The 27,362-nt window shown below is 43.5% G+C and overlaps 3 protein-coding genes across 8 annotated transcripts; 1 reads left to right on the plus strand and 2 right to left on the minus strand.

Moving 5' to 3' along the window:
- Positions 1-201: 201 nt before the first annotated feature.
- On the minus strand, positions 202-10,367 carry LOC126980785 (uncharacterized). The gene is made up of 9 exons (XM_050831068.1): positions 10,296-10,367; positions 7,473-8,003; positions 5,618-5,807; positions 4,903-4,997; positions 4,498-4,647; positions 4,217-4,309; positions 3,494-3,598; positions 2,567-2,698; positions 202-1,177 (listed from the first exon to the last, which is right to left on the minus strand). The coding sequence occupies exons 1-9, from the start codon at positions 10,365-10,367 to the stop codon at positions 224-226; spliced, it is 2,322 nt and encodes a 773-aa protein (XP_050687025.1). The 3' UTR covers positions 202-223.
- LOC126980837 (Bardet-Biedl syndrome 2 protein homolog) lies at positions 10,006-18,585 on the plus strand. Its single transcript, XM_050831114.1, has 15 exons — positions 10,006-10,414; positions 10,625-10,758; positions 11,310-11,534; positions 11,891-12,079; positions 12,470-12,652; positions 12,990-13,118; positions 13,462-13,555; positions 14,025-14,233; positions 14,726-14,788; positions 14,896-15,051; positions 15,565-15,741; positions 16,028-16,246; positions 16,346-16,512; positions 17,141-17,289; positions 18,012-18,585. The coding sequence occupies exons 2-15, from the start codon at positions 10,642-10,644 to the stop codon at positions 18,110-18,112; spliced, it is 2,178 nt and encodes a 725-aa protein (XP_050687071.1). The 5' UTR covers positions 10,006-10,414; positions 10,625-10,641; the 3' UTR covers positions 18,113-18,585.
- On the minus strand, positions 18,124-27,000 carry LOC126980840 (uncharacterized). Of its 6 annotated transcripts, none has more exons than XM_050831131.1 (9): positions 26,939-27,000; positions 26,133-26,260; positions 24,645-24,853; positions 23,715-23,850; positions 21,942-22,081; positions 21,272-21,740; positions 20,711-20,791; positions 19,551-19,596; positions 18,124-19,103 (listed from the first exon to the last, which is right to left on the minus strand). In XM_050831131.1, the coding sequence occupies exons 2-7, from the start codon at positions 26,179-26,181 to the stop codon at positions 20,712-20,714; spliced, it is 1,083 nt and encodes a 360-aa protein (XP_050687088.1). In that variant the 5' UTR covers positions 26,182-26,260; positions 26,939-27,000; the 3' UTR covers positions 18,124-19,103; positions 19,551-19,596; position 20,711. The 6 variants fall into 6 exon arrangements, with proteins under 6 accessions (XP_050687088.1, XP_050687087.1, XP_050687090.1 ...); XM_050831130.1 differs by lacking the exon at positions 26,939-27,000 and adding an exon at positions 26,374-26,873; XM_050831133.1 differs by lacking the exon at positions 26,939-27,000 and having other exon boundaries at positions 18,124-19,100; positions 26,133-26,873.
- Positions 27,001-27,362: the final 362 nt, after the last annotated feature.

Genomic DNA, 27,362 nt, shown 5'->3' on the forward strand with positions numbered 1-27,362 from the left:
CAGGGCTGCATTTCCATAGGCCGGCCGAGGGCACTTTCACAGCCATGGGCAACAGAATAAAACATGCACTTGGGAATGAACACAGCTTTCATTTAAGGAGTAAAAAATCTAGTAGTACAAAAATTTAAACTAACAATAAAAAGTCAAACCATTAAAAACTCTACAATATCAAAATAGGGGATCCTCATAAAACAACAGGTGTTTAATGTTTCATGTCACACACTCATTTATTTATATGTTTTTCGATTAGAACAGTACATGCATTAGGGTTGTATATCACCTTTTTGTCTGCCCCCTTCCTCTCTCCCCTTGTGTTTTTGCTGGCCATGAGGCTGGACACCCCCTCCACCTCTCTGGCCTCTTTCTTTTTGGTTTTCTTGGTAACTTTATAATGCCCAAAGTCAGAGTTGTGGATGGGGGTGCAGTATGGACACTTGTAGGGGGCAGAGGAGCTGGCAGGTGGCTGGCAAGCGCAGGATTTCTTAGGACTACCACTGGGCTGTGTCGGCATCACCCTCTTCGTTTTCCTCTGGGGCTCAAAACTCGAGGCCGACGGTTCTGGTCTCAAATACCTTTCCCTTTGTAACTGTCGTAACCGTGCCCGAGCCTCCTGCTGCAGGGAATCGGGGAGGAAGTCCGACTTTGTGACCCTTGTTCTGGGAATGGTGCCGGTGTCACTTGCCTCTCCCCATCCTGGAGGCGACCTGCGTCTATGGTGGTATTCGTAATCACTCGGTCTTGTGTGCGGGGGCTTCCTAACATAATGGCTGAAGGTCCCCGAGTCAAGAACTTCCTCATACTCATCCTGGTCCAGTCCTCTCCAGTGGGTCCTTGGAGGAGCTGAGGATGAGTGAGGTGCCCTGTGATCCCTGCTGTTCCCTCTGAAGGTTGAGTAAATAACGTTTCGCTCCCCTTGCCTTGGCACCCCAGATGAGTGGTGGAGCTGGTCTTGGCTAGCCATGGACTCCTCTTCTCTGTGCCAGCCTTCATGTGTTCTTTCTCCTCTGTGCCCCTGACCATTCTTGTTTTCCTTGTTTGCGCCGCCTTCTGCCACAGAGCCACCCTTATCCTGAGTACTTGGAGGTTGGATTGAGGAAGACGAGGAGGAGGATGCAGATGATGGTGGCCTCTCTTGGTCATCTTCCTCATCCCCACCTAAGCGACGAGTAGCTGCATCCTGAGGGCAAAACCTCATGCGTGTAAGAATCCTCCTCCTGCACAGAGGACTAATCAGCTGCACTTATTTACATCTACTGGAGTGTGTTTGCTATTTGTATGCACATTTCCAAGTAGTACTCACATAAAAAACAAATTACTCTGGAGAACTGAGTTGAAGTACATATGTAAATGGACTCTTGTTAACAGATTGCTTATCCACATTAGTTTATTTTATACCTCCGTTCAACTATCTTTAAGGCAGGGGTTCCCAGTGGGTTGCAACCTCCTGGGGGATCACAGGATTGGCTGGAGGTTGCAAAGCCTTATTAGATATGGCTTGGGAGAATAATTTTTATAACTTATTGTTTTGAGATATTTTTCTGTGTTTAAATTCTGGTGGTGCTGTATGCTGTATGTGAGTGTTGAGAGGGAGCATCAGGGCATCTTTCAGGGGCATGTCTGGGCCAGGTATGTTTGAAAACTGGTGTGTCAAAAAGTGTAAAGCAAACTACTACTATAAGGGGATCACATGGGTTTCAAGATTACTGAAAAGGATCACGAGTGCAAACACATTGGGAACCACTGGTCTAGGGTATTTTTCCCTGATACGATTACTAATAGATCATACGGTACATAGGCTTCCACTTCACAATGGAGATGCTTTACCCTTTGTTTACCAACTTTTCAGTTTCAGTGTTATTTACTGTCTGTGTGCTGTGTGTTTAAAAATTTGAAGACCAGAAGTCAAAACAACCAAACCTTCAGAAATAATACCCATCTAACATCAAATTAAATTATACTAGAGATGATAGAAAGCAAATTCAGCCATGAGTGAAACAGTCAGGAGCTGAAACCTCAGATGTTGCCTATGGCCATTCACAAAGTAGAAACGGACCCACGTAGAGTGATTATTTATGCCATACATAGACGCAAACCTTAAAGACTACGAGCAATGAACAATACTGAATTTTCTTGACCAGCAGGTACTGTGTTTGGACATTAGGCTCCAAATAATAACTATTCCAGAATAAAAAAATAAAAAAAAATAAAAAATAAAAAAATCGAGTCCACTAGGAAAAGTACCTCCCTGACAGTTCTCCTGGTGGGCAAGTGTGGTGCTGTGTGTACAGCCAATAGTACCATCTATTGGGACAGTGTGTACAAATTAGCAAACACAGCTAAGAAAAGGCACATTATACCCTTCAGGAGCTATCTGTCAACTCCTGAGCCTTGTTAATGCTTGTCTATAGAACAAAAACAAGCCCCCAGTTATCATTGAATTCCATAATCCTCAAGAAATTCCTGTTGATACTTACGGCACTTGTCAAGCCAGTATGACAGTTTGTCTATTTCAAAAGGAAAACTAAAGCAATCTAGTTGAGCCCAACCCCGCCCTGTCCCGCCTTACTTGGAACATAGTGATGGCCTCTGAGTTGAGGGCGTTGGCGCTGCGGAGGAAGGCCTGCTTGGCTGCCTCCTGGCACAGCAGCAGCTCGGCGCGCAGCCTACTGTTCTCTTCCTCCAGCACCTGAAACTGAAGCTTTGCAAAGATGGACATCATTAGTAGCTGGAAAACAGGTGTGAAGAGAGTATATGGATTTGATTAGAAAACTACTAAAAAATTAAGATTAATCTTATCAGCATAGAAATTCTAATCAAAAATTGAAAAGACAAAGAAATATCATTTTAGTACTTCCAAATACAAGGCTCCTTTAAAATGTCTATGAGGGTACTTGCAAGCATTTATAACAATACACAAATAATGCAATGAAATGAAGCAGTACTCAGCATACATGAGCTTTAGTGTGAAATGCATGTGATGTCTCCATGCAGCTTCAGTCTTATAATGAATTATGTACTGTTCAACAAGCATCCATGAAAAAGGCAAGCTTTTCCTGGTACAAACTGAATGAGCTATGGATCAAGACTCAGCCATACCCAAACCATTATTCCATCTTGCATGAGGTGCCTGGAAGGACGAGCAGTCGGTCAGCGTCACGTCACCCTAACCTCACACATTTTACAACCCCTTCGCCAAAACAATCCAGAAATCAAACAACCAAGGCTTCTTTGATGCTGACTCAATATATGATGAGGAAAAATGTGTTGAGTGCTTTGAGCCAAACCACAGAATACCAACTGACAGAATCCAAACATTACATTTATTTTTATCATCAAAGTTTGGTACTAACATCCAAATTTAACACTTGCTGAATATCCAAAGTGACTCCATCAATGAGTCTATACTGATTGTTCTCTTCTGATTCAAGTGTTATTAGAAACTAAACACATAACCTGACACACAAAACAACTGATACAATATGAAAATACTCACAGTTTTCTTTCCATTCTTCTCATGCATCTTTTTCCTCCACTTGACGAGGGTGCTGTGCGCTAAACGCTTGCTGCGCATCGTCTTGGCAATGTTTTCCAAGTGTTGCTGTAATATATATAACAAAAAGGTGAAGAATCTATGTATACCGTATTAACTGCCATATAAGACACACCTATAATTTGACGAGGTATATTTAGAAAAAAATAAACTTCACATTTTCCCTGAACTTAATGTGTAAGCAGTATTACATCTGGCCACCTAACCTACAAGTATGACTATGATGCCCTATGTTGCTTTGTGTCCTTCTCTGTGTTCAAAGTGTTCCACTGTTGGTTGAAGGATTACAGTGCTCTTTTCCCGAGCCCAAGGAAGAAAAGGGGTGGACCCACGCAAGCACCAGTGAGGGTGAAGAAAATAAGAAGAGAAGCAGCAAGGAGACTGCATGTGAGAAAGCTAAGATACACACAAAAGGAACCAAATGGAGAGGAAAATAGTGGAAAGACAAAGTGGACATCATGGATTAGTGAACAAATATCTTAATGAGTATTATAAACAGAAAATGGGCAGGTCATATCATGTATAAAACAGCTGACAGATGGATATCCAAAGTAACTGAGTGTTCAGACATATTACTAAACTAAAGGAGAAAAAAAAAGAAATAATTCTCTTGAAGACACTTTCTACATTCATTATGTGTTGTAAGTAAATCACTTCTGGCCTTACCTCATCTAGGTCCTCCAGCTCCTGCATTCTTTTGGATAGCATTTCCTTGTCTTTCTTCTGCCTTTCCAGCTGCTCTCTTAAACTGGCAACTTCCTGAAATAAAGAAAATTATATATATATATATATATCTACTTGTAAGCAAAGCCTTCTAAGAAATTCAAATCATTAATTTGTATATGACTCTTTTTAAGCTTTTAGATAATATTCTAAGAAATGTCTATGGAAACTTGAAGCCAAGGAACTGTCCATGATGAGTCCTTCTTTCTGCAGACGTGGGTTACCTGCCGCAGCTGGAGTGTTGCCTCCTTGTAGTGGTCTCTCTGGATGGAAGTTTCCCGCACCACCTCGGAGAGGGAGCGCACCTGCTTGATGAGTTCAGTTTTCTCGTGGCGCAAAATGCCGACACAATTTCGAACATCTTGCAACCCAGCCTGAAAGGTAATTAAACAGCGTATGAGTATTTTACAGTGAGGTATTTGGTGATGGTATTTCCTGAGGTTTGCGTATAATTTATTCTAAGAGCAACATATAATAATTTAATATAATATAATATAATATAATGTAATTCATTAATAGGAGTAAACCTGCAGATATAAATGAATGACAGATGTCTAAGTGTAGTATAATACATATTCTTATGCATCACCCCCTCTATAGCGTTAGTAAGGGTAGGCGCTGCTCCCTACCTGGACGTGATCATCCAGGCTGTTGATGGCTAGGGTCAGGTTGTCCAGGCCATGAATGTTGTCACTCCAGGTCTTTCGTACCTCCACTGTTCTCTCTATGCAAGAAATCAGTAGTAATTAGCATAATTTATGAACTGGTGTTTACACACTTACATAATTACAGATAATTATGGATCATTCAGCTTAGGGAGTCATCATTAGGTGATATTAGGGGAAAAATGCTAATAGGGGCAAGCATACCAAAAGCATTTATGGGTGAACAACACATTCTTCTTCTTCTCATTCCTCTTATATCTTGCTTATTACAGAAATAAATGATGCCAGAAATGCTAGATTAATTCAGATCCATAATAATCACACTGCCTATGATGCAATAATAATTTAAATTTGTTTCTTATGAAATAATAATTATAATCAAAAGGTTCCATCAGTGTGATGGCATCCCAAACAAATGCAGTCTGAGATCAATTTTGTGTGGGACCAAACAAAAGTAAATGCAAAAAAATAGGATACAAGTAAAAATAGTGATCTTGATAAAATGCCCTTTTAGTGTGCTAGCAGTCATCAAATTTGGTAACCCAGTCCTAAGTCCATGTACAATTACTATGCAATGTTGCAAAGCAGAAGAATTCTGCACCCAAGGCAGTCCATGAATAAAAAATATTTAAACTTTGAAATTGGGCCATCATGACACAGGTGACAGCCTGGCACCCACCCCTCACTGTGGCCTGGGGCCTCCTGGGTTGTGGGGCAGCAGCAGATGAGGCACTCCTTCCGTTCTCCATCTGATCCTCGGGTTCTAAAGCCTTGGCCCCGGGTGCGCTCCCTCCGTCCTGGGGCAGCTCCTCTGTTGATGGGCCGGCATCTGTGTCAGTGCCTGGAGATGCCATGAGTGCTAGGCTTCCCTAGGAAAAATGTTCTTTGGGTAAGACACAAAGGGCACCAAAATCTCCCAGGGTGATGAACTGGAGTGGGAGTTGATCAAGCATACACATGCTTTGGAAGTAATGGCATTAACAGCAAAATAATCAATGTCATCAAAAGGAAATTAATTTAGCCAGATACATATCGCTTAACTTAACCAAAGGGAAAAAACAAAATATATAATATGGTAATCATGGCAAAGCATGCAGACACAAAGCATGATGGAACCCTCTCCATAAAAATTACCACAAAAGTAATCAAATCTCATAAAAATTAAAGAATTAAATAAATTAAAGAGTAGCACCTTCAACTTTTGGCTCCACAACATTTACCATACTACTAATATCAGTACAGCAACCAGCAACCAGGGGAGCAGCTTAAGAGCACCAAACACCAAACCATAACCATCACAGATCAAGAGAAGAAAGTTGGAGAGTTTCGTTTAGTCAGCGCAACATCTGTGGTCATATGCCAGAGAGAGACAGGAGGGGGAAGGAATTATAGGAGAAGGGAACAGATCCCAGGAGACGGGACACAACCCCCGATTAATACCTGGTACCCATTCACTGCTGGGTGGACAGGGGCGTAAGGTATCGGAAAAGCCGCCCATTTTTTTCCACTCCGCCCAGGAATCGAACCCGGGCTCTCTCGGTTCTGAGCTGAGTGCGCTAACCACTGCACCACGAAGCCCCCCATCAAGAGAAGCGATCACCATTCCCTGGGAAAACTTTATAAGCTCACTGGTCACACCACACCGCAACAGTATATAGTAGTTCCTGTCCATACGACTCCCATCAACAGTATTAAGTGTTCTTCCAGGCGATTATTTGGCTTGAGAAGTGCAAGTCATATCGCGGAAATGATCATGGATGGAATTTAAACTAATCTTTGTTACTCTCTGTGCAAGACTGGGATCCGAGATGGTTACGACTATTTATATTAACATGCCGATATCTCGTCTCCTACTTCATCAACCGCTCTTCTATTGATTTTAGGTAGGTTTGAAGGTTACTAAAATACATATATGATGACAGGAGAGCAGGTGGTTAAGTAGAAAGCGAGATTTGGCAAGTTAATAATAATACCAATCTTAACCACTGAGATTGTGAGGATAAAGAAGAAGTTAATGAATAATAAGGTTATGCAGGCTAACTGAATTCAGTCTTATATTAATAGCTTAAGAGAGAGAGAGAGAGAGAGAGAGAGAGAGAGAGAGAGAGAGAGAGAGAGAGAGAGAGAAGGCAAAGAGGAAGGACAGAAGGAAGGACAGAAGGAAAAAAATAAGGAGGAAAAAAGAAAGGAAAAAGGGAGGGAACAAAAGGAAAAAGAAAGGAAGGAAGGAGACGAGGGAAAGAAGGAATGAAGGAGGGAAAGAAGGCAGGAAGGAAGGAAAGAAAGCAGGAAAGAAGGAAGGAGAGAAAAAGAAAGAAAATTAAAGAAAGAAAAAATAAAAACACCATCAACAGCCCACTCAACAAAGGACCTCAAAATCTCACCCAAATTAAAGCCCTTCCAGCAAACTAAATGAAAAGAGTATAGACAAAATAACAGGCTGTGCTGAGAGAACTAAGCCTCTTCTATATGTCTGTAGGCTTATAAGGTGAAAAATAAGTCCTCGTTTTAAATATGAAGCTAAAATATCGTACCCTGCTGTGCTCCTCCCTGCGCGACCGCTCGATTTGTTTACTTGGGCGGGGTCTGGGATGTGGTCTTGGGCGTGGGCTGGGCGGGGTCTGGGATGTGGTCTTGGGTGCGGGCTGGGCGGGGTCTGGGATGTGGTCTTGGGTGCGGGCTGGGCGGAGTCTGGGATGTGGTCTTGGGTGTGGGCTGGATGGGGTCTGGGATGTAGTCTTGGGCGTGGGCTGGGTGGGGTCTGGGATGTGGTCTTGGGCGTGGGCTGGGCGGGGTCTGGGATGTGGTCTTGGGTGTGGACTGGGCAGGGTCTGGGATGTGGTCTTGGGCGTGGGCTGGGCGGGGTCTGGGATGTGGTCTTGGGTGTGGGCTGGGCGGGGTCTGGGATGTGGTCTTGGGTGTGGGGGGGGTGGGATCTGGGATGTGGTCTTGGGCGGGGTCAGGGATGTGGTCTTGGGCGTGGGCTGGGCGGAGTCTGGGATGTGGTCTTGGGCGTGGGCTGGGCGGGGTCTGGGATGTGGTCTTGGGTGTGGGCTGGGCGGGGTCTGGGATGTGGTCTTGGGTGTGGACTGGGTGGGGTCTGGGATGTGGTCTTGGGCGTGGGCTGGGCGAGGTCTGGGATGTGGTCTTGATGTGGTGTTGACCGGAGGAGTATAATAATCGTTTAATTGAAAATGTGAGACTACTTATAAAGAATGTTTGCAGGATAGAAATGAGAAGTGTCCAACTCCATCCCCACTGTTGTTTTTTGGGGAGGGGAAGGATTAATTGGTTTTTGCTCCCTTTATCTACTTCTATGAGCAGGATCGCATGACATCAGGCCGTTGTGACTGGCCCCTTCCATTACCTTTTCTTTTATTTCATGGTGCTACCTACATATATGCCAATAGATGTACGATCACACTATAGGTACTGCCGGGGGGTTGGGATCGCAGGTTCCTCCCTTCTCCTTTGTTGTATACATGCAACAATAAACTATCAATCAATCAAGAACATACGAACGTAAGGAGACCGCAAGGGGCCTGTTGGTCTATACAAGGCAGCAGTAAACCTAACCTCACCTAACTTCATCATCATCATTCATCATAATTTCATCGACGCCTACTCCTAGGAGCTCCCACCAGGGGATGGCCACGGCAGAAGAGCTTCCAACTTTCTCTATCCAGACACTCCCTCCTTGCCTGCTCAAAGTTTCTCAAAGATCTCTCCCCCCTCTCCCCAACGTACTTTTGCACCCTATCCCTCCATTTCACTGGAGGTCGTCCTCTAGCATTCCCTCCCTTTATCTCACTCACATACACCCTTCTGGTCATCTTACTCTCCTCCATTCGTTCCATGTGGCCAAACCACTTTAAGGTCTGTCGCTTCACTTCTTCCACCACTCCACACTTCTTCCCTTCACCCCTGTGACACATTCCAAAATGCTCGTACACACTTTCATTACTCATTCCATCCATTCTACTCACTCCACAAGCACTCCTCAAATAACTCATTTCCACTGCCTGCATTCTAGACCTCTGACTTTCATTCCAGGCCCACGTTTCACTTGCATATGTGAGGGTTGGCACTATTATTGTATTTCTCAAATCCCCTTTTACTTCCATGCTCACACTTCTGCCATTCATGATTCGTCCCAAAGACCCTACCACCCTTCTTCCTTGCAATGCCCTAACTTCACTATATCCATTAATTTATCTAACCTCTTCTTGAATGTATCTATGGCATTGGCACTCACAACAAACGCCGGTCCAATATAATAGCCTGCCTACTAGCCCCATAAAAACACCCAAGAAGAATATTAGCCAAGAAGAAGAATAGCCTACATCTCAAAGGAGCCGTTGCTAAGTTAATCCCAGCTGTCAAGACTCGTCACCTTGGCAACGCATTCCACAAACAAATAAAAGTCTTGCATCCATCCTTCAAATGATTCTAAAAGATTTCCGATCAAAACTCTTCGATCATTAAATAAAATGTAGCCTCATTAGTCAACTGATCTATCAATAGTGAGTATCTTTTTATCTGTCTATCTGCGGGAGGTGTTCAGCGCTATTCATCCGTCCATTCACAAGAGGCTTCCATCTCGTACATCAACTATTTTCAAAGGTCAAAATGGAAATTAATCGGGTTTTCATGAGTTTATTTTTCACATTCATGGTACAGAAGAAGAGTTAAACAACCAGCAGGGCCATTAAACTACACCTGGAAATGCCCGGAACGCCTGCGAAAGCCTTGTCAAATACGGAACAATAGGAAAAAGAAAGGAAGGAAGGAAGGAGACGAGGGAAAGAAGGAAGGAAAGAAGGAATGAAGGAAGGAAAGAAGGAAGGAAGGAGGGAAAGAAGGAATGAAGGAAGGAAAGAAGGAATGAAGGAGGGAAAGAAGGTCCAGGCTACGTACATACCCGGAACTGAATGAAGATGTACTAAATTGACTCTTTTTATTAATCGAAATAATTGGTTTTTTTTTACCTAGAGACGAGAAAACAGTTATTCTTATCGTTATGTTACATTTCACCCCCGAGGGCCACACACACACGGCCACAGGGGAGCAGTACTCAGTCTCAATGTGTGTTCCTTCCTTTTCCCCGTGTGGCAGTAACTCGCACCTACACTGTGATAGGCCTACTGAACATGGAATTTCGCATGTTATCATAAGAAAACCATGAGTAATACTGTGTGATATCCTTCAACCACTGGTCTTCGTCTTCCCTGACCAAGCTTATGTCCGCAGACCAACAGCATCAGTGGCTCCCTCAGCCCTGCCACCGCCTCCAAGTCATCCAGCACAGGCAAACCTCAGGCGGTAACAGTCTCCAGGCAGCTGCACACTCAGGGCACTAGAGGCTGTGGCTCCATGGCCCACTCCAAGGAGAATATAGAATCCTTAGCCTGTCCAGCCCCGTAACACATCAGGGAAGAGGAAGAGGAAGGCATATCTTTGGTGAAGGCTTGGTCAGGTAGGTAGACAAAGACTATTTATGTTCACCTGACAGAGCAGTCACCCCCCAGGCTATGTGTTACCTTCGCTCTGTCAGGTATGACACTCATTGTTGTATCAGATGATGCCTTTTCTCTATTACTTCAACATAAAATCATTTAGTTTTGTGAATCAAGATTTTTGTTTTATCCCCTGAGCTTTGATAACCTTCATTCTTGACATTTGGCAGGTGTATAAGGCTGCAAGATGCTGGTGCCCGTGTTCACCCTCGACCTGAAGCAGAAGATCCTGCCCGGCCGAGTGTGCATCGGCAAGTATGACAGCGCCCACGCCTGCCTCACCGCCTCCACCACCGCTGACAAGGTGAGCCTCGCAGCAGAGAAGGTTTTTCCATATCAGTATCTGATGTCATCATCCAAGACTTGATGTTAGATCTTTTATATCAGGTGTATATTCCTTTATCAAGTGCACACATGCAAGCACATGGAACTCTCCTTAACTAACTAGAACTCATATGACCCAGCAAATCATACCATTCAAAAGCTCTTGAGTCAGACAGAATTGATAATACCAAATTAAGTAGACTTATTATTGCCAGCAGAAGGTGGAAAACAAAATGTCAAATTCTGTCCATGATGCAGGTTCCATTGATGCTTGCATGTGCTTGTTGCACTATTATACTTTTTACATCAGTACAGATTAATTAACTGTGTAGGAATGGCAAAATTATTTTACAATTCATAAAATGAGGAAATAGCAGAAGCACGTACAGCTAAAGTGACAACCTATCAAAACTCATCTCTCAGTCGTGCACAAACCTTATCATTATGGCCCTAGAAGAATCATGTAGCGGCCTGTGCCACACAAGCAGTTTACACAGGCATAGACATTCTGAGTGCATTTTCTCCTTGCAGGTGTTCATCCACAACCCACACCAGCGGCTGGGCACCGCAGGGGGGCGCATGTCCCTCTGTCAGAGCAGTTCAGAGATCTCACTGCTGAACATTAACCAGACCGTGTCAGCCATCACTGCCGGAGTGCTGACTCAGGCCCGGCATGGAGACACGCTGGTAGTGGGCACCCCGACTAACGTGCTGGCTTACGATGTGCAGAACAATGCCGATATCTTTTACAAGGATGTGCGTACCCTCTTTGTTATTGCGATGCTGATGGCTTGGTGTGTTCTTTATTGTAGGGTGCCAAGAGACTCTAGTACAGTATTTAACTCACAACTGAAAGGTTACAAGTTGGATCTTGGCTCACAGCAGTTTCATAGTAACCATACCAGAGCTGTATGGCCTTACCTATATAGTTGGGAGATTCTTTTATTACCAAAGAGGGAGAGACTACACTTTCTTACAAACCACTGAATTGCTAAAATGGAGATCCTACTGTACCTGGAACCAGACTGAGCTAATTACACTACTGAATCATGCTTAACAAGTGTAGTATTAAGTATTACATCATTTACATTATCATTTATTCTTTCTTCCAGGTCTCAGATGGGGCTAATGCCATCACCATTGGTCGCCTGGGCCGCCACCTCTCCCCCATGGCTCTCATTGGTGGCAACTGCTCCATCCATGGCTTTGACAGCGAGGGAAATGACCCGTTCTGGACAGTGACGGGCGACAATGTCACCTCCCTGACTTTAACAGACTTTGATGGAGATGAAGAAAATGAGGTAAATGATGGGGAAATGCAGGGTTCTCAATGCTAAGTATATTTGGAGATTATCTTGTTCTTGTCTTCTTGTTTTTGTCAGTCTCTAGCTAATAATTTGTCTCCTTTTCCTGAAAAAAGTCAAATCAAATCAGAGATGAGAGTTTATATCAACCATCATACTGAGTGCCTTTTTCTGTTCACACAATTTATTTTATTTAGTAGCTTATATTTTCTGTTGTAAAAAGAATTAAGCAACAGTCTAATGTGAAAAAACTAGGTGTTTTGGAATGGTGATGTCACAATTTAATGAAGACTTTAATAAACTCAATGAATAGACGAATTAACAAAGCAGCACCCCAACACTTTGTATGCATTATGATACTGTGCAGCTAAGTCTTTTTCTCCACAGCTTCTTGTAGGTTCAGAGGACTTCGACATCCGTGTCTTCAAGCACGAGGAAATAATGTTTGAAATGTCCGAGACCGAGGCAGTGACAGCTCTGTGCCCTATGCAAGGATCTCGGTTTGGCTATGCACTGGCCAATGGCACAGTGGGAGTGTATGAGAAACTGGCCAGGTGGTGGAGGATCAAGGTGAGGCAGGATTAAGGAGTGTTGTATGATTAACTGTGATTATTATGGATTGTTTCCTGCATGCAAGAGTTTTATGTCTGGGGTTTCATATTGTGGGATCAGTAGCACTTCTTACCAGCTCTCCATGGATCAACTGTCTCACATTTTCACTTGGTTTATATCCCTCTGCACCTCACAACAAAAACCCTGAACCTCTGCCAAGTCAGCTCAAATTTCATTGGAAACATTTAAGTGTAGAGGAGTTCAGATTTTCACCTTGAGATGCATGTGTGACAAATGTCATAAACTCCTAAAAATGGAAGAGTTAGCAGTTCATTGTTTATTCCTTCCCCTGCAGTCCAAGAACCAGGCCATTGCCATCTACAGCTATGACCTGGATGGTGATGGTGTCCCGGAGCTCATCACCGGCTGGAGCAATGGCAAGATTGACGCAAGGAATGACCGCAGTGGAGAAGTGATGTTCAAGGTCAGCCTTAGAATGTAGAAGATGTGATTGTGTATGGAACAGAGTCATTTTGTGATGGGCTAATAGTTTTGACTCAAGAATTGATATCGTCTGCTTTGTATAGTAAATCTTTGTTGTCTTTATTTTTACTTTTCTTTCATGGTGACTGACTTTTCTATATCCTTCCTTTTTTCATCTACTTGTGTTCCTCAGAAATCAACAATACTCATGGTAGTATTATGTAAGAATAGTGAATATTGACAGGTACAAGTTCTCAATCCTTTTTAATTGGGAAAGTAGACATTACATGTATGCACAAACTGGAGGCTTATCTTAGTTATAACCAACCATTCCTCTTTTGCAGGACAACTTTCAATCCACCGTGGCAGGCATTGTGGAGGGAGACTACCGCATGGATGGCAAGAACCAGCTCATTGCCTGCTCTGTGGATGGAGAGGGTAAGGCTCTCTTTGTACAGACATGTGTATACTCCCATCAGCATTACCAAAGTGTCGTACTCAGCCTATTATATATACCGACTTCTGAACCCACAACTATCTCCTCTACCCCAATAGCTAGATATATTTGTAGTTATAGTTGAAATGGTTAGTTATCCATGGGTTCCTTTTTTCTTTCAATAGTTGTGGATCAGAAACCGAAAAATACGATGCTCGGAGTACGATAGTCTGGCAACGCTGACTCCCATATAACCCAAGGCTACAGACACAAAGACAAACACTCTTTCCAAACAGAACATCACTCTGCTATCCACAGTCTGGAGCTCATAGTGGTTGTAATCTTCCTGCTCTGCCTGCTGTATTTTATTTGATTATAATTAGTGTATGTAATAATAATGAAAGTATACTGGAAAACAAGCACACGCATCATCTAAACCTAAATATAATCATGCTACTCATTCACCCACAGTGCGAGGCTACAAGGCATCCACCGCTGAAACCCGTTACTCCATGATGGACGTCAACATTGAGCAGGAGACCATCCGGGAGCTGAGCCAGCGGCGCCACACCCTGCTGCTGGAGCTGAAGAACTATGAGGAGAACCAGCGCATGGGATCCTCAGGGGAGATCATGTACGGCAAACCCTCTACCGCCGGGGACCAAGTGGGCATCATCCCTGTGAGTGAGGCTCTTTGTGGCACCTGGCATGGCTCCTGTGTCTTCCTTAGGACCAGACTTTCTTTGGCACACACACACACACACACACACACACACAGTCACACACACACGCATACATGTTGTAGGGGGTCTTTCCACTTCTCAAAACACATACTACATAACTGATTTATTTGGGAGAACATATCTTTTCCCAACATTCCACCCAGGATTCGAACCCGTGCTCATGGAGGTGGACACTCTAGCGTTGAGTCAAAAGGAACCCCCATGACTTAAGGCCTCTTGGCGTCTCTATCTGTGTCTTGGGTCATTACACACACACGCATACATTATACAGTAAAGGTTGCTATTGTGATTTCTAATCTATGTAACTAAAATGTATTGTTCTTCATATGCTAAATCCAGTTAATGAAATAGTCTCATCATTTTCAAGTCTAGCAATTTGATAATATATATTTGAACTCACTTTTGCTAATCCTGACACTCATCCTGCAGGCCAACACTCAGCTGCAGACTGGATTGGCCATCAACATGGGGAGTGAAGAAAAGAACAAACCAGTAAGTATGTCACTAGTTAGTCCCAGTACATTGTGATATCAAGTTGAAGAAGAGAGAGGCAGCAAAAGGTATAGAGAGAAACTAACTTATGTTCCCCTCATTGCCAGCCTCATGTAGAGATTGCCCTCGCCACCACCAACGACACAGTGATCCGCGCCGTCGTCATATTTGCGGAGGGGATCTTTGAGGGCGAGAGCCACGTGTACCACCCTCGGGAAACAGTGCTGTCCAGTAACATCAGGATCCCCCTCTACCCGCCCAAGGTGTGTGGCAGTTGTGTAGCCTTAGTGAATGTTTTGCAGTCTGGCCAGTGTGTGCTTGATAGAGGAATATAATTGTAACCCCTTCAAAGATTTAGTGAAAGGACGAGGAACACCTGATTTTTTTAAGTCATGTTACTCTATATTAACAATTGTTTGACTGATTTGTCTTTTTTGAGCCAGTTTTCAAGGCGTGGTATAACTTTTTTATGACGAGCTTGTAATAAGTAGATTTAACTAAAATCCAACACTTTTAGCTAATTCCATCCCATAAGTGAAATTAAAAAGCCAAACTAGCTACATAACTGTTATAAATGTTGATATTATGTTTAAAAAATCTTGCTCAGGACTAATGAAAGGACTTTTACCAGACTGTTTATAACATTATCTTAACATTATTTCATTTTCTTTCTCCAGCTCAATTTTTTTCATTTTTATTTCTCTGACATGAGCCCTAATTGTAGTGTTACATTTAACTTGGCAAAGACAGTCCACTAACAGCCTTCCTCCTTGCAGGATGTCCCAGTTGACCTTCACATCAAGGCCATGGTAGGCTACAAGGCTTCCCTCCACTACCACGTCTTTGAGCTGACCCGCCAGCTGCCGCGCTTCTCCATGTATGCCCTGTGCACCGTGCCCGTTACCCCTCCACAGGGATATGTCAAGTTCAAGCTGCCTGAGAGGGTGGCAAGGGTAGGTCATCCCTTACTCTGTTCCTCTTCTTCATTTGTCCTAAACATGATCTCACACTTTACAAGTTCTCAGAGTTTTAGATCGTAGCACTTCAAACATATAAGGACACTGATTGTTTATTTTATTTTTTACAGAAATTTTAAGAACAGTGATGCAGACAATCTTGGATAATTCTTATAGATAACATTATTTGACTGATAAAAGTATGTGCCACAAATCATTACACAGGGATAATAGCTAAGTTTAGAGGGGAGTTGCTCCTGCCACTAGCCTGTGACCCCTCCAGGTTGTCATGTGGGTGAACTCCAACTTCCTGCTGCTGGAGGACCTGCAGCTGGAGGAGGATGGTGCCCTGGATGTGTCCTTCCTGTCCCTGCGATCCAGCATGCCGCTCCTCATCCAGGCCACGCCCCAATGTGAGATGACCATTCGCACCAACGACATGGAGTTAGCAGGTGACCTCATCCAGGCTTTGGCAAACTACCTCAACCTGGAGGACCTACAGGTAAGCTGAGCCTCATTTCTATATTTTGAGGTAACTTTCACCATCATTACATTTATACCTAAAAAAAAACATCCATGAACCAACATATCTTCTTGCCAGGTGGAGGCTGACTTCCCCACTGAGTTGGAGCAGCTTTCCTCACTGCTGGAGCGAGTGGAGGAGTACCACGCCACCCGACAGCGCCTCTCAGCAGAGATGGCAGACCACTCAGGGGTGATCCGCACGCTGGTAGTAAGGGCCGAGGATGCCAGGCTCATGTCCGACATGTTAGTGGCACCACCTTTGTTGTGCTTGTTGGGAACCTCTTTGACTTACCTACCATATACCTGATACTGTGCTTCTTGTGGCATTCCCTATACTACATGCTTGATGCTATACTCCATCTGGCAGTTCCATCAAAGGCGTTATCTCAAGTCTGCCTCATCTATCAAAACTCCTTGCATCCTAAATCCTATGCCTGTCTCTTAACACTAATTCGTATCTTTACCCACAGCTGCACCACATATCCCCCCTCATTCAACTCATCTTTATAACTTTACAATACATAGCATATAGGGGTGTCCATCCCAAGTAGGTTGGTAGGGAGAGCAGTATGGAAGGTTTGAAAGTACATGTATAAAGGGATACCAAAGTTTTAAGAGGATTAAGTACAGTACATATTCTTTTGAACTTGCCAAGGCTTAAAATCATTGATGGGCCCCAGGACATGATTCTGGGTAAGGTAATCTCTCCTCATCTGTCTAGTTATGTTTTGTTTTATGAGACTACATATGCAATTGATCATAACTTTACTCCTTTTCCTAGACTGTGGATAATATTAAAATATCTAGAATTTATCTCATCCCCAATTTTTAAAAGTATATTGTTTTCTGTTAGCTAATCATCTGTTGGCAGGCAGAGCATGAAACACTGGTACCGGGAGCTGTACAACCTGAACAAGGACCTGATCAATGGCTACAAGATTCGCTGCAACAATCACCAGGAGCTGCTGAACTGCCTCAAGCAAGTCAACCAGACCATACAGAAGGCCAGCAGGCTGAGAGGTGAGTCCAGGGAAGGTTACTGCATTTCTTACCCTTCATAAGAGGATTAGCCAGTGAGATGAAATAAGTTTATTCACTTGATAAAAATTTGCATGACATAGAGGCATGCCTGGCATTCAGTGCGACATACATTAATGACAAAAAACATTGCCCTACCAGTTCTTTTTATTAATTTGCACCTGTGCACTGTATATCTTCAGTTATTAGAGTAACTTCTTGAGTGAGTTTGTGTTTTTGTGCATTTGATGAAGAGCATGGTGAGGGGCATCAAAGATGGCAGTATGACCATGGCAAAACCACATACCATTATGCCTAAGAAGTTTCCCTCAGGATTCATTCATTCATCTTTGACGCCTGCTCCTAGGAGCTCCCTCCAGGGGATGGCCACGGCAGAAGAGTTTCCATCTCTCTCTATCCAGACACCCCCTCCTTGCCTGCTCAAAGTTTCTCAAGGATCTTTCACCCCTCTCCCTGACATACTCCTGCACCCTATCTCTCCATTTCACTGAAGGTCGTCCTCTAACATTCCCTCCCTCTATCTCACTCACATACACCCTCTTGGTCATCTTACTCTCCTCCATTTGCTCCATGTGGCCAAACCACTTTAAAGTCTGTTGCTTCACTTCTTCCACCACTCCACACTTTTTCCCTTCACCCACGTGACACATTCCAAAACACTCATACACACTTTCATTACTAACCATCTCAATGTTTCCTTCCAGCCGGCAAGTCCAAAACTGCAGTCATCAGTGCATGTAGACAAGCCATCAAGAACAACAACGCGAGTGCTCTTGCAAAGATTATTAGATCAGGGTCATCATAGAATAGAGCTTGTTTCTGCTTTGAAGAGAAAGTATATTTATATAATAACATTGAAATTAATCTCAGCATTTGCACATGGTTGTACTACAATGTAAGGAAGCACAAGCACACTGTGATATCTGTAACAAAGCTAGTCATTAGGAGGAACATGCAGTATAGGCCTTGACTGTGGCACCTTTTGTGTTACACATCTTGGTTATGTAGTCAACAATGCTGGGCAAGAGGCAGGTCCACCACAGTATAAAGTGTGGTCAATTTGCATGTACTCTACCATTCCAATTAGTACACACAAGACAAAAAATGCTCTAGGAAAATCAAGCAGAGGTATAAAAATGAATTACAGTGAACAGAAGTAAAGGTTGTAGTGTGGAGGCCAAATGGAGCAGTAAAAGGTTGGCTCAGGTACTGTCCAATCACTGGCTAACCAAAGCTGCCTGTGCTCCAGTTACAAGCTATAAATGAAAGAGTATAGTATTACCTGTCTCATCACCTCCTCCTGGAGGGCCACTGGCGATGGACAGCTTCCTCCACCTGAGGATGGTGCATCAGGAGATATATTTCGGAATCCTCAGTGGGAGGCTGATAACAACAGCCTTCACTGACTTTTCTCCATTCTGCTCAATGATTTTCAAGATGGCTTTGTTGGTGGCAAGGGTCTTTAACTGGAGCAATGAAGCTTTGTCCTGAGGAATCAGGACCAAGCTCCCATCCTTGTTTAGGACATTCTTTAGGCAGAGGTCCCACTGAGCTGCCTCTGTTGCCACAACTTTGTCGTAGTTGTATCAGAATCCTTCTTGAAGTAAACAACAAAAAACAAAAAGAAGTGAGGGACAGGTGGTAGAAGCAGGATGCCATGGTGGTCGTATGGGAGTTTGTGCTCTGCTAAGCAGTGCCGTGGCTTCTTACTGACCACGGGGGTGAAGTCATCCTCGGCAAGGGCAGGAGCCAGCAGCAGGGCACTTCTGGCTGGAGGTGAAGCTCAGTGAAGCCTGCTGGAGCCAACATTCCAATTAGCACAGCAGAAATAATGCCTGAAAAATTGAGCTGAGGTATGAAAATGTACCATGGTCAAAATTGGGATTGAGAAACACTAGTATTTTGAAAAAATTGAATCAGCTTTCCATTATAGTTCTTTTTTCCTGATGTGAATATTAATGGCACATAAAAATTGGCAAACAGACGCTAATATGAACAAAACAAACATTTATTTGGCCCTTTTATAGCAGTTTCTTTCTTTAGTTATGATATATTTCATTGTAAAATAAATAAATAAATAAATTATATATATATATATATATCTATATATATATATATATATATATATATATATATATATATATATATATATATATATATATATATATATATATGCTGCATTTATTATGTCATTGATGCATAACAAGTTTGATAAATGAGCAATGAGGGACTTGAATACCTACCTCGTGCTGTGCTGCACAAGATGGACTGTCCACTTGGTTTGTCCTTCTAGAATGGAGGAAAGATTACATCGTAAGGGCAATTTGACATTACAGAATAAATATGTTTGGGTAATTTGGGAAAAATATCTATACAGCTAAAATTGAACATACATAGTAGTAAATCATAACTTACTCAAGCCATAACAATGTAAATCTTACAAATTACTCTGTGTAAAGGTGTAGGGAAAGTAGAAGTTGCAGGGGCAGGCAAAAATCTCTCAGGCTGGCTGGCTGAAGTGCTGGGCTTTCAGACAATAGTGTGGACTTTGCTACCAAACAAAAATAACTGACTGCCACTAATATTGGCATAAACTTTGCTTTCATTTGCAGTCACAAAAAAAGTAAGTCTGCTGACCATCTTAGAAAAATTGTTAACCCGGTAGCAGCGACGGGCCAAATTTGTGCCATAATTTTAACCCCCCAAAATAGATGATACATAAATTGATCACAAAAGCTTTGATGTATATTATGAAATGGTTTGTGTGAGTGATGATTTTTTTCTAATTTTTCTCACTTAGAGGGACCATTAAGAAACATGATCCCCGCTGCTACCGGGTTAAAATGCTCTAGAAATATATGAGTATGCATTTGCTGCGACATCACTCAACACATTTTATATTGAACCTGTTTAGCTTCCAATATGTCACAGAAGCTTGTGGGCTCTAGACAGCCAGGCAGAGAACATGGAGATCACTCTTCACATGTAATAAAGTTATCTGGATGTGATTTCCATGTTAAACATTCTTAATTCTGTTACTCTCACAATTATCCAAGTGGTGTAATGCTTGGTGCAGCCCTTGAGGTTATGAGTAGTACAAGTAAACATGGTGAAATATTTCAAGCTAAAGACATGTGGATTGATTCCCATGCAACCAATTTTCTAGTCGTTGTACCAATGCTGTGATGAAAATATACATCTAAACAAGTTGAATTTTCCTTCTTTAAACTTCACCTATCATGATTGTCACTAAAATGAATTATAAATGATTAATTGATAAACATGTAATTAGCATTACTCCCTAACCACTATGAGAAAAGTAGACATTAAGTATATTAGTGAAACACCTAGACGGGTGTAAGCATTCACCTCACATGATCAGCTCACACACCCAATGACATACCTCAAGTTATGTAGACATTTCTTCCCAGGCAGTAGAGGGCCAGCAGAATGCACAGAGCAAGGGATGGGATGTGCTGGAAGCCTGCAATGTGACAAAGTAAGCCTACAAGCAATACAAGGCTCAAGCTTAACCCGGTAGCAGCGACGGGCCAAATTTGTGGCTTTACCGTGTAGCAGTGACAGGCCAAATTTGTGCCATGATTTAAACCTCCCAAAACAGATGATACATTAACTGATCACAAATGCTTTGACATATATTATGCAATGGTTTGTGAGAGTGATAATTTTTTCACATATTTCTCGCTTAAGAGGGACCATTAAGAAACATGATCCCCGCTGCTACCGGGTTAAGGGATTATTACCCACACTGAGATTTCCATTGGTCAAGTGATGATACACAACAGGAAACTAGCAATGGTAACTCATCATTATACACATTTCAATAGAACTAAATCATTTGAAGATCCACAATTAATCTAAGTAATATTTATATAATGAGTTTGTTACATGAATATCCAGGAAAGAACCACACAGTAGTTATGAAATGAGACTCCAAGTGTACCTGCATTTCCTGATGACCTTGTTAAGCCGTTGGGGTGGACCAGCGTTGGGAGGGAGACAACAGACCAGGCCGTGGATCTGAAGGAGAGCTCCCCCACTTCTGCTATGCATGTCAGGTTGAGCCGCAGCATGTTGGGGGGAAACGAGAGCCCTTGGGTGTGGGTAGGCTGTGAAGCGAGGAGTGAGGCAGACCTGTATTGGGTGTGACTGTGCGAGGCCTGCAAACTGGAGACAAAAGTCGTGCGATATTCTTGGTATTGGGACGGCCACACTGACTCAGGCTGATACCGAGGTCCATTGGCACTGACCAGAGAGAGTGCCTTGTGAGTTGTGTGTTTGGGCTCGTCTTGAGGGAACAGTTTCTGGATGTTCTCTAAGCTGAGGGGAACTGACAGTGTGGAGGAGGAGTTCCACACAAACTCTTGGGGCTGCTCTATGGGAGGGTTCCACCTGTGCCACTCACTCTGCCTCTGTGTATGAGAAGAGTGCTTGCCATAAGAAAAAACTGTGTACAGATGAGATTGATATATAGTAGCAATTGCCATCATCACCAGTCTGTTCCTACGGTGTGAATGTTCATCAGGAAGGTTCCATAAATAACATTCTACTGTTGTTCAGAAATGGCATTCACTAAACACACACACACACACACACACACACACACTACTGACGGTGATCATGAGGCCGTTGACGAGGAAGGTGAAGAGCGCCGGGGGTCGGGAGGCGAAGACGTGGCAGTGGGCCTGGAGGTGCTGGTCCAGGTGATAGGTGCTTTGTAACCCGCGCCAGGTGGGGCCGGCGGCGGGGACCTCTGTAGGGACGCGTGCATGTTAATACTTTTACGAGAACTAGTAGTATTTTTTTTATAATAGTTGTAGTAAGAGAGAGAGAGAGAGAATTTCGACATTTGGGTCTTAAATTAATCGTGCATGTTAATACTTTTACGAGAACTAGTAGTATTTTTTTTATAATAGTTGTAGTAAGAGAGAGAGAGAGAGAATTTCGACATTTAGGTCTTAAATTAATCACCAAAAAAGAAGAGAAAGGGAAGAGGTCAAATCAAACAAGGAGGAAAAGAGAAAAGGTAAATAAATGGAAAAGATAAAATTATAAAAAGAAAAAAGGCAAAAAAAAAAAGGGAAAATGTGAAATAAGTTTAAAATTCCGTCTGAAAAGTAGCTTAATCGAAAACAAGAACAGTTACGTAAGAGAGAGAGAGAGAGAGAGAGAGAGAGAGAGAGAGAGAGAGAGAGAGAATCGAAAACAAGAATAGTTACGAGAGAGAGAGAGAGAGAGAGAGAGAGAGAGAGATTTACATAGATTTACATAGAAAATCAGACCACACAGACCCCATGGTCCAGACTTGGTGGTCTGTCCTTAAACCTAAGTGATTTTACATTAATCAGAAGACTCCAAAACGTTGCATTTCTACTCTAGTTGATATTAAGTTGAAGGAAGTGACGGTCGAGCTTATTTTTGAAGGAGTCAATCGTGTTACACTGGACCACTGACGGTGGGAGCTTATTCCATTCTCGCACTACAACGTTGGTGAAGAAAAATTTGGTGCAGTCTGAATTTACTTGTCTACATCTGAGTTTTACGCCATTGTTCCTCGTGCGCAAAGTGTCATCGATCATAAACAATGTTGATCTGTCTACATTCGTGAAACCATTAAGTATTTTAAAACATTCGATCAGTTTTCCTCGGAGGCGACGTTTCTCAAGAGAGAACATGTTAAGGGTAGAAAGCCTTTCTTCGTAGGATTTGTTGCGCAAGGAAGGGATAATTTTCGTTGCCCGACGCTGAACACCTTCTAATTTAGCAATATCCTTTGCATGGTGGGGAGACCAAAACTGTACCGCATATTCCAAGTGGGGTCTGACTAAACTGTTGTAGAGCGGGAGTATTACATCTTTATTCTTAAATAAAAAGTTTCTTTTAATGAAGCCCAACATTCTGTTCGCTTTATTTGCTGCATCGATGCATTGCTGTGAGAATTTGAGGTTTGACGCGATTTTGACCCCCAAGTCCTTGACGCATTGAACGCTTTTGAGTTTAACGCCGCGCATTTCGTAAGAGAGAGAGAGAGAATCGAAAACAAGAATAGTTACGAGAGAGAGAGAGAGAGAGAGAGAGAGAGAGAGAGAGAGAGAGAGAGAGAGAGAGAGAGAGAGAGAGAGAGAATCGAAAACAAGAATAGTTACGAGAGAGAGAGAGAGAGAGAGAGAGAGAGAGAGAGAGGCTCAGTAAAGACTAAAGACCCACTATAACGAAACATTTACCGTATCAACACGATGAATAAATGATGGAGCCTATACGCAGGTTTCTTCAGAGTGCGGATCGCAACTACTGGGTTAACACTTCTAATAATCAGGAGGAACTACCTGCAGCTATATAGAGAAACAGAAGAAGAGAAGCGCCAAGGATCAGCCTCCAGCACTCACCCAGCACGGCGAGGCGGGTGGAGCGGGCGCTGGAGAAGAAGGCGGGGCCGTCGCTCATTGCCTCGCAGGTGTAGGTCCCCGAGGCGGCATGCGTCAGGTTGGTGAGCGTCACGCGGTGCTCGTCCGAAGCCCCGACCTGCCGCCGACGACCACCGCAGGGCGAGGGTGGCGGGAGAGTGGATTGTTAACACGCTAGCAATTCAGAATTATGATAAATACGTTCAACATTCGTTCACATACTACAGGTGAAAGTGAAATTAAATAACTCACATCCAATAGATTAAAGTGATTTTGAAGCACATGCAGTGTTCTACTAACATCCCGAAATTGACCTCTCTTTCGGCCACCTCTTTTTGATTCTTTTTTTAGGAGCAGCGAGTAGCGCTTTTTTTTTATTATTGTTTCCTTTTTTTGTGCCCTTGAGCTGTCTCCTTTGTTGTTAAAAAAAATGTAATGTAGCATGCGATTGATATTTAACTATGCTCATTTTTTAAACGGTGTGGTCTGGACGCGGGCCCTGATAAGGTAACCACCCAACACCTCAGGAATTCTGATAACACTTTGCCCTGTTTGTTCGAGCACTAAGCCAGTAAGAATTCATTTCTATCAAGAACAAGACAACACTGCCCTCATCAGTCCCAGAGGAGCGTCTGTACACTCACGTAATGTATTTATTAATTAATTACATTCACGCCTCCAGTAATGGCTTTTAATTGGCAATATATATTTGGGGCTGTATTCCGTATTCTCTGCCAACTAGATACATTTTTAAGAGTACTGACGCCCATCGCTGTGTACCAACTATGTGTTCGCAGCGAGATTCATAGATTACAGTTGGCCATTTTACGGGAACAGGGCGTGTATGATGTCCAATAAAAGGCCATTTTATTACACTTAATACAACTGGTCATTCGTTGGCCGCACACTCACCAGCACCTGCACGCCGGGCACGGGGAACAGCACCTTGCGAGGCTCGGGCACGGAGGTGACCACGAAGAACTGGTCCCCGTCCTTGCACCAGCGCAGGGAGTAGAGGGGCGGCCCGCTGCCCCGGGACCACAGGCACTCCAGCTGCACCGCCTGGCCGGCCACAGCGGGGCCCCTTGTGACCACCTGCTGCACCACCACACCGAGGCTCGCTGCACCAGGGGACGAGGAGGGAAAGTTATCACAGCTGAATTCAATGAGGGAGTGATTGACGGCCTACACCATACTTGTATTTACTATGCGACATTTTACCAATTATATACGAGTTTTCCCATATTTAAAACCTCTGTACAATCCCCGTAGTTTTTTTCAATTTTTATTGTGGATTGGGATGACCATCAGCTCCATTCGCTAATTCTTATACTTGGATCAAGTTGATAAATACAAAGACTGAAGAGATCGAGTTTTGAAAGCCCAACAATACAAAGTGAATCATGTTATAGAGTAAATAAAGGTACAAATACATGCATGGTTTCTGTCACCACTCATCGTGTCAACTAATATACCTACAGTGCTATAAATAAACAAATGCTTTCATGATAACTAAAGAACTGATCTAATTTCACCAGTTTGTGGCACAAGCAACAGCAAATCTCTGGTCGAACTGAACCAACACACAACTCATTGCTGGAGTACAAGGGCGCTAAACTCGTTACGGGCTCAAAACGCTCGATCGGTTAAACCAGCACAGACAGTTCTGATAAAGAACAAGCGTGCGTTTCTAGTAATTTTCAAGAATTCTTTCACACAAAGCAGCAAAAGACGCTAAAAACCGTAAATAATATAACTTGGGGAGTGGGGGTCAAGATAGGCTACTACGTATAGGAGGGTTACAAATATATATTTTCTTGTCATTTGTAGATACAGGGATATAGAGCAAGGGGTATTCTCTTTCCCACGGAGTGACTTCCATTAGGGCCGTACGTGAGGTGAAAACATTAATTTTGTACCCTCCCTGCGGACGAGCTCCACCACCTGCGAACCACTAAACTTTTACAGTTTGCGATTGTTTCTAATCGTTCTAGTGACTTATTAACGCTCGCGTGAAATAATTCTGGAATAAAAAAAGGCATGAAGTACCTACCTGTTCATAACAATTCCCACGCGAAGCTACAACTCATTATTGAGCTATAAATACGCAAAGTTCAACTTTCTAATGAGCTACACAATCTTACAACTCGTTACCGAGCTGAGGAAACGTACGTTGTTCGCCAGTTGAGTCCGTGGTCAGCTGGTGATACTGTCCCTGCATGCCCGTAATCACCTTCAGGTAGATGAGGCAGCCGCCTCGTCTGGAGCCTCCTTTCCCCCAACCACTCCTTTTCCTTCTTCCGGAGGAGCACGTCCCAGCTTGCTGTGCTCGCCTATTCCGTTTTCAAGTCCGGGTTACGGCTCTGCCTTGAGTGATGGCCAATAACCACACTGACTTACCTGCACTCAGCAGCAGCAGCAGATAAACTTCACGCCAGGCAGACTGCATGATCCGCGGCTATGGTGGTGGTGGTAACGGGGCGGCACTAGTTGGGGGGCGCGGGGGCAACAGCTGGGGCACGGGCAGGCTGTACACGATAACCAGTGTGGGCAATACTGTTTCATGATGTAGTCCTACATGCTGACGACAAGGCACTATGTATTTCTATAACTATACGCATAGCTCACAGTATTTCCTTACGCTGTGTACTACTCATAAGAATATGCCGCACAATATATATCCTTGTGCCCTGTCGCAATGACTAATCCACAAGGCACAAGTTGCCATTCCCTTTGCCCCTGTGTTGGCGGTGGCTGGCAGGCGTCGACGTGCGGTCCGCGGTGCACCGAGCGCTGAGCCTGTGACGGAGCAGCTTAGATGACACTCACACAAACCCGACTAACTGGATGGATTTCTCGCACTGGTTTGCGGGGAGTCCTGCAGCAGTGGCTCGTATGAATAGCACGCGATGACGGCTGCTGACCAAACGAGATAACTATGTATATGTGTATAACACCATATTATTCACGGCTCTGCTTGTCACTAATAGTCTGGGTGATTCAGTACCAATGGAAGTTGATGTGAAATTATTATGCTTCAGGTGACGTTGGCCTCCTCGTGAAACATGACCCACGCAACCCTCACCCGCTAACTCCCCACCTCTGGGAACGAACATCAAGACTCCCCCCTCACATAGGCCCTCCATAAGCCGCTCCGGCCCCCCACCCGACTCCTTTCTCCCTCCCTCACTCCTAAACGTTGCTACCTGTAAACAGACACTATAATCTCGCTGCCTGGCCCTCACTTCCTCACTCAAACACCCTCTTCTCCACCCTAGTCTTTCGCCCTTCACCCACGCATGCTCTCTCGCCCTTAACCCACTCCCCTCCTCTCCCTCCGTTACCCCCCCCCCCCCAGTTATAAAGCCTTTGCATGAATTACCCCGCTTTATTGGTGGCATTCCTGCAGGGGGCGTATACTAGCTATCAAACTAACGATATGCCTACCTATAGAGTAACCTACCTAACTAACTTTTATTAATTAACCATCTAACAATCTAACTAACTATAACTATTTGACTAGCTATTAAACTAACCATTCAACAACCTAATTAAGTAAGTATACTCGCCTGGAAGAAGATGAAACAGTGGAATATTAAGTACTAGAATGTGAGAAGTATAGCCCAACAG

This window comes from Eriocheir sinensis, chromosome 45 (genome assembly GCF_024679095.1).
Source record: "Eriocheir sinensis breed Jianghai 21 chromosome 45, ASM2467909v1, whole genome shotgun sequence".
In the NCBI taxonomy this organism is placed as follows: Eukaryota; Metazoa; Arthropoda; class Malacostraca; order Decapoda; family Varunidae; genus Eriocheir; species Eriocheir sinensis.

Bases quoted from the DNA above. Each gene is read 5' to 3' on its own strand.
- LOC126980785 (XM_050831068.1), bottom strand. From the start codon at position 10,367: ATGTGTTACGGGGCTGGACAGGCTAAGGATTCTATATTCTCCTTGGAG. The intron at 4,310-4,497 runs GTAACCCACGTC...TCTTTATTTCAG, and splicing joins CAACACTCCAGCTGCGGCAG to GAAGTTGCCAGTTTAAGAGA. The intron at 3,599-4,216 runs GTAAGGCCAGAA...TATATATTACAG, and splicing joins AGCTGGAGGACCTAGATGAG to CAACACTTGGAAAACATTGC.
- LOC126980837 (XM_050831114.1), top strand. From the start codon at position 10,642: ATGCTGGTGCCCGTGTTCACCCTCGACCTGAAGCAGAAGATCCTGCCC. The intron at 13,556-14,024 runs GTAAGGCTCTCT...ATTCACCCACAG, and splicing joins CTGCTCTGTGGATGGAGAGG to TGCGAGGCTACAAGGCATCC. The intron at 15,742-16,027 runs GTAGGTCATCCC...TGACCCCTCCAG, and splicing joins TGCCTGAGAGGGTGGCAAGG to GTTGTCATGTGGGTGAACTC.
- LOC126980840 (XM_050831131.1), bottom strand. From the start codon at position 26,181: ATGCAGTCTGCCTGGCGTGAAGTTTATCTGCTGCTGCTGCTGAGTGCA. The intron at 23,851-24,644 runs GTGAGTGTGCGG...CGTCGGCGGCAG, and splicing joins TGCCCGGCGTGCAGGTGCTG to GTCGGGGCTTCGGACGAGCA. The intron at 22,082-23,714 runs GTGAGTGCTGGA...GCGTCCCTACAG, and splicing joins CACCCGCCTCGCCGTGCTGG to AGGTCCCCGCCGCCGGCCCC.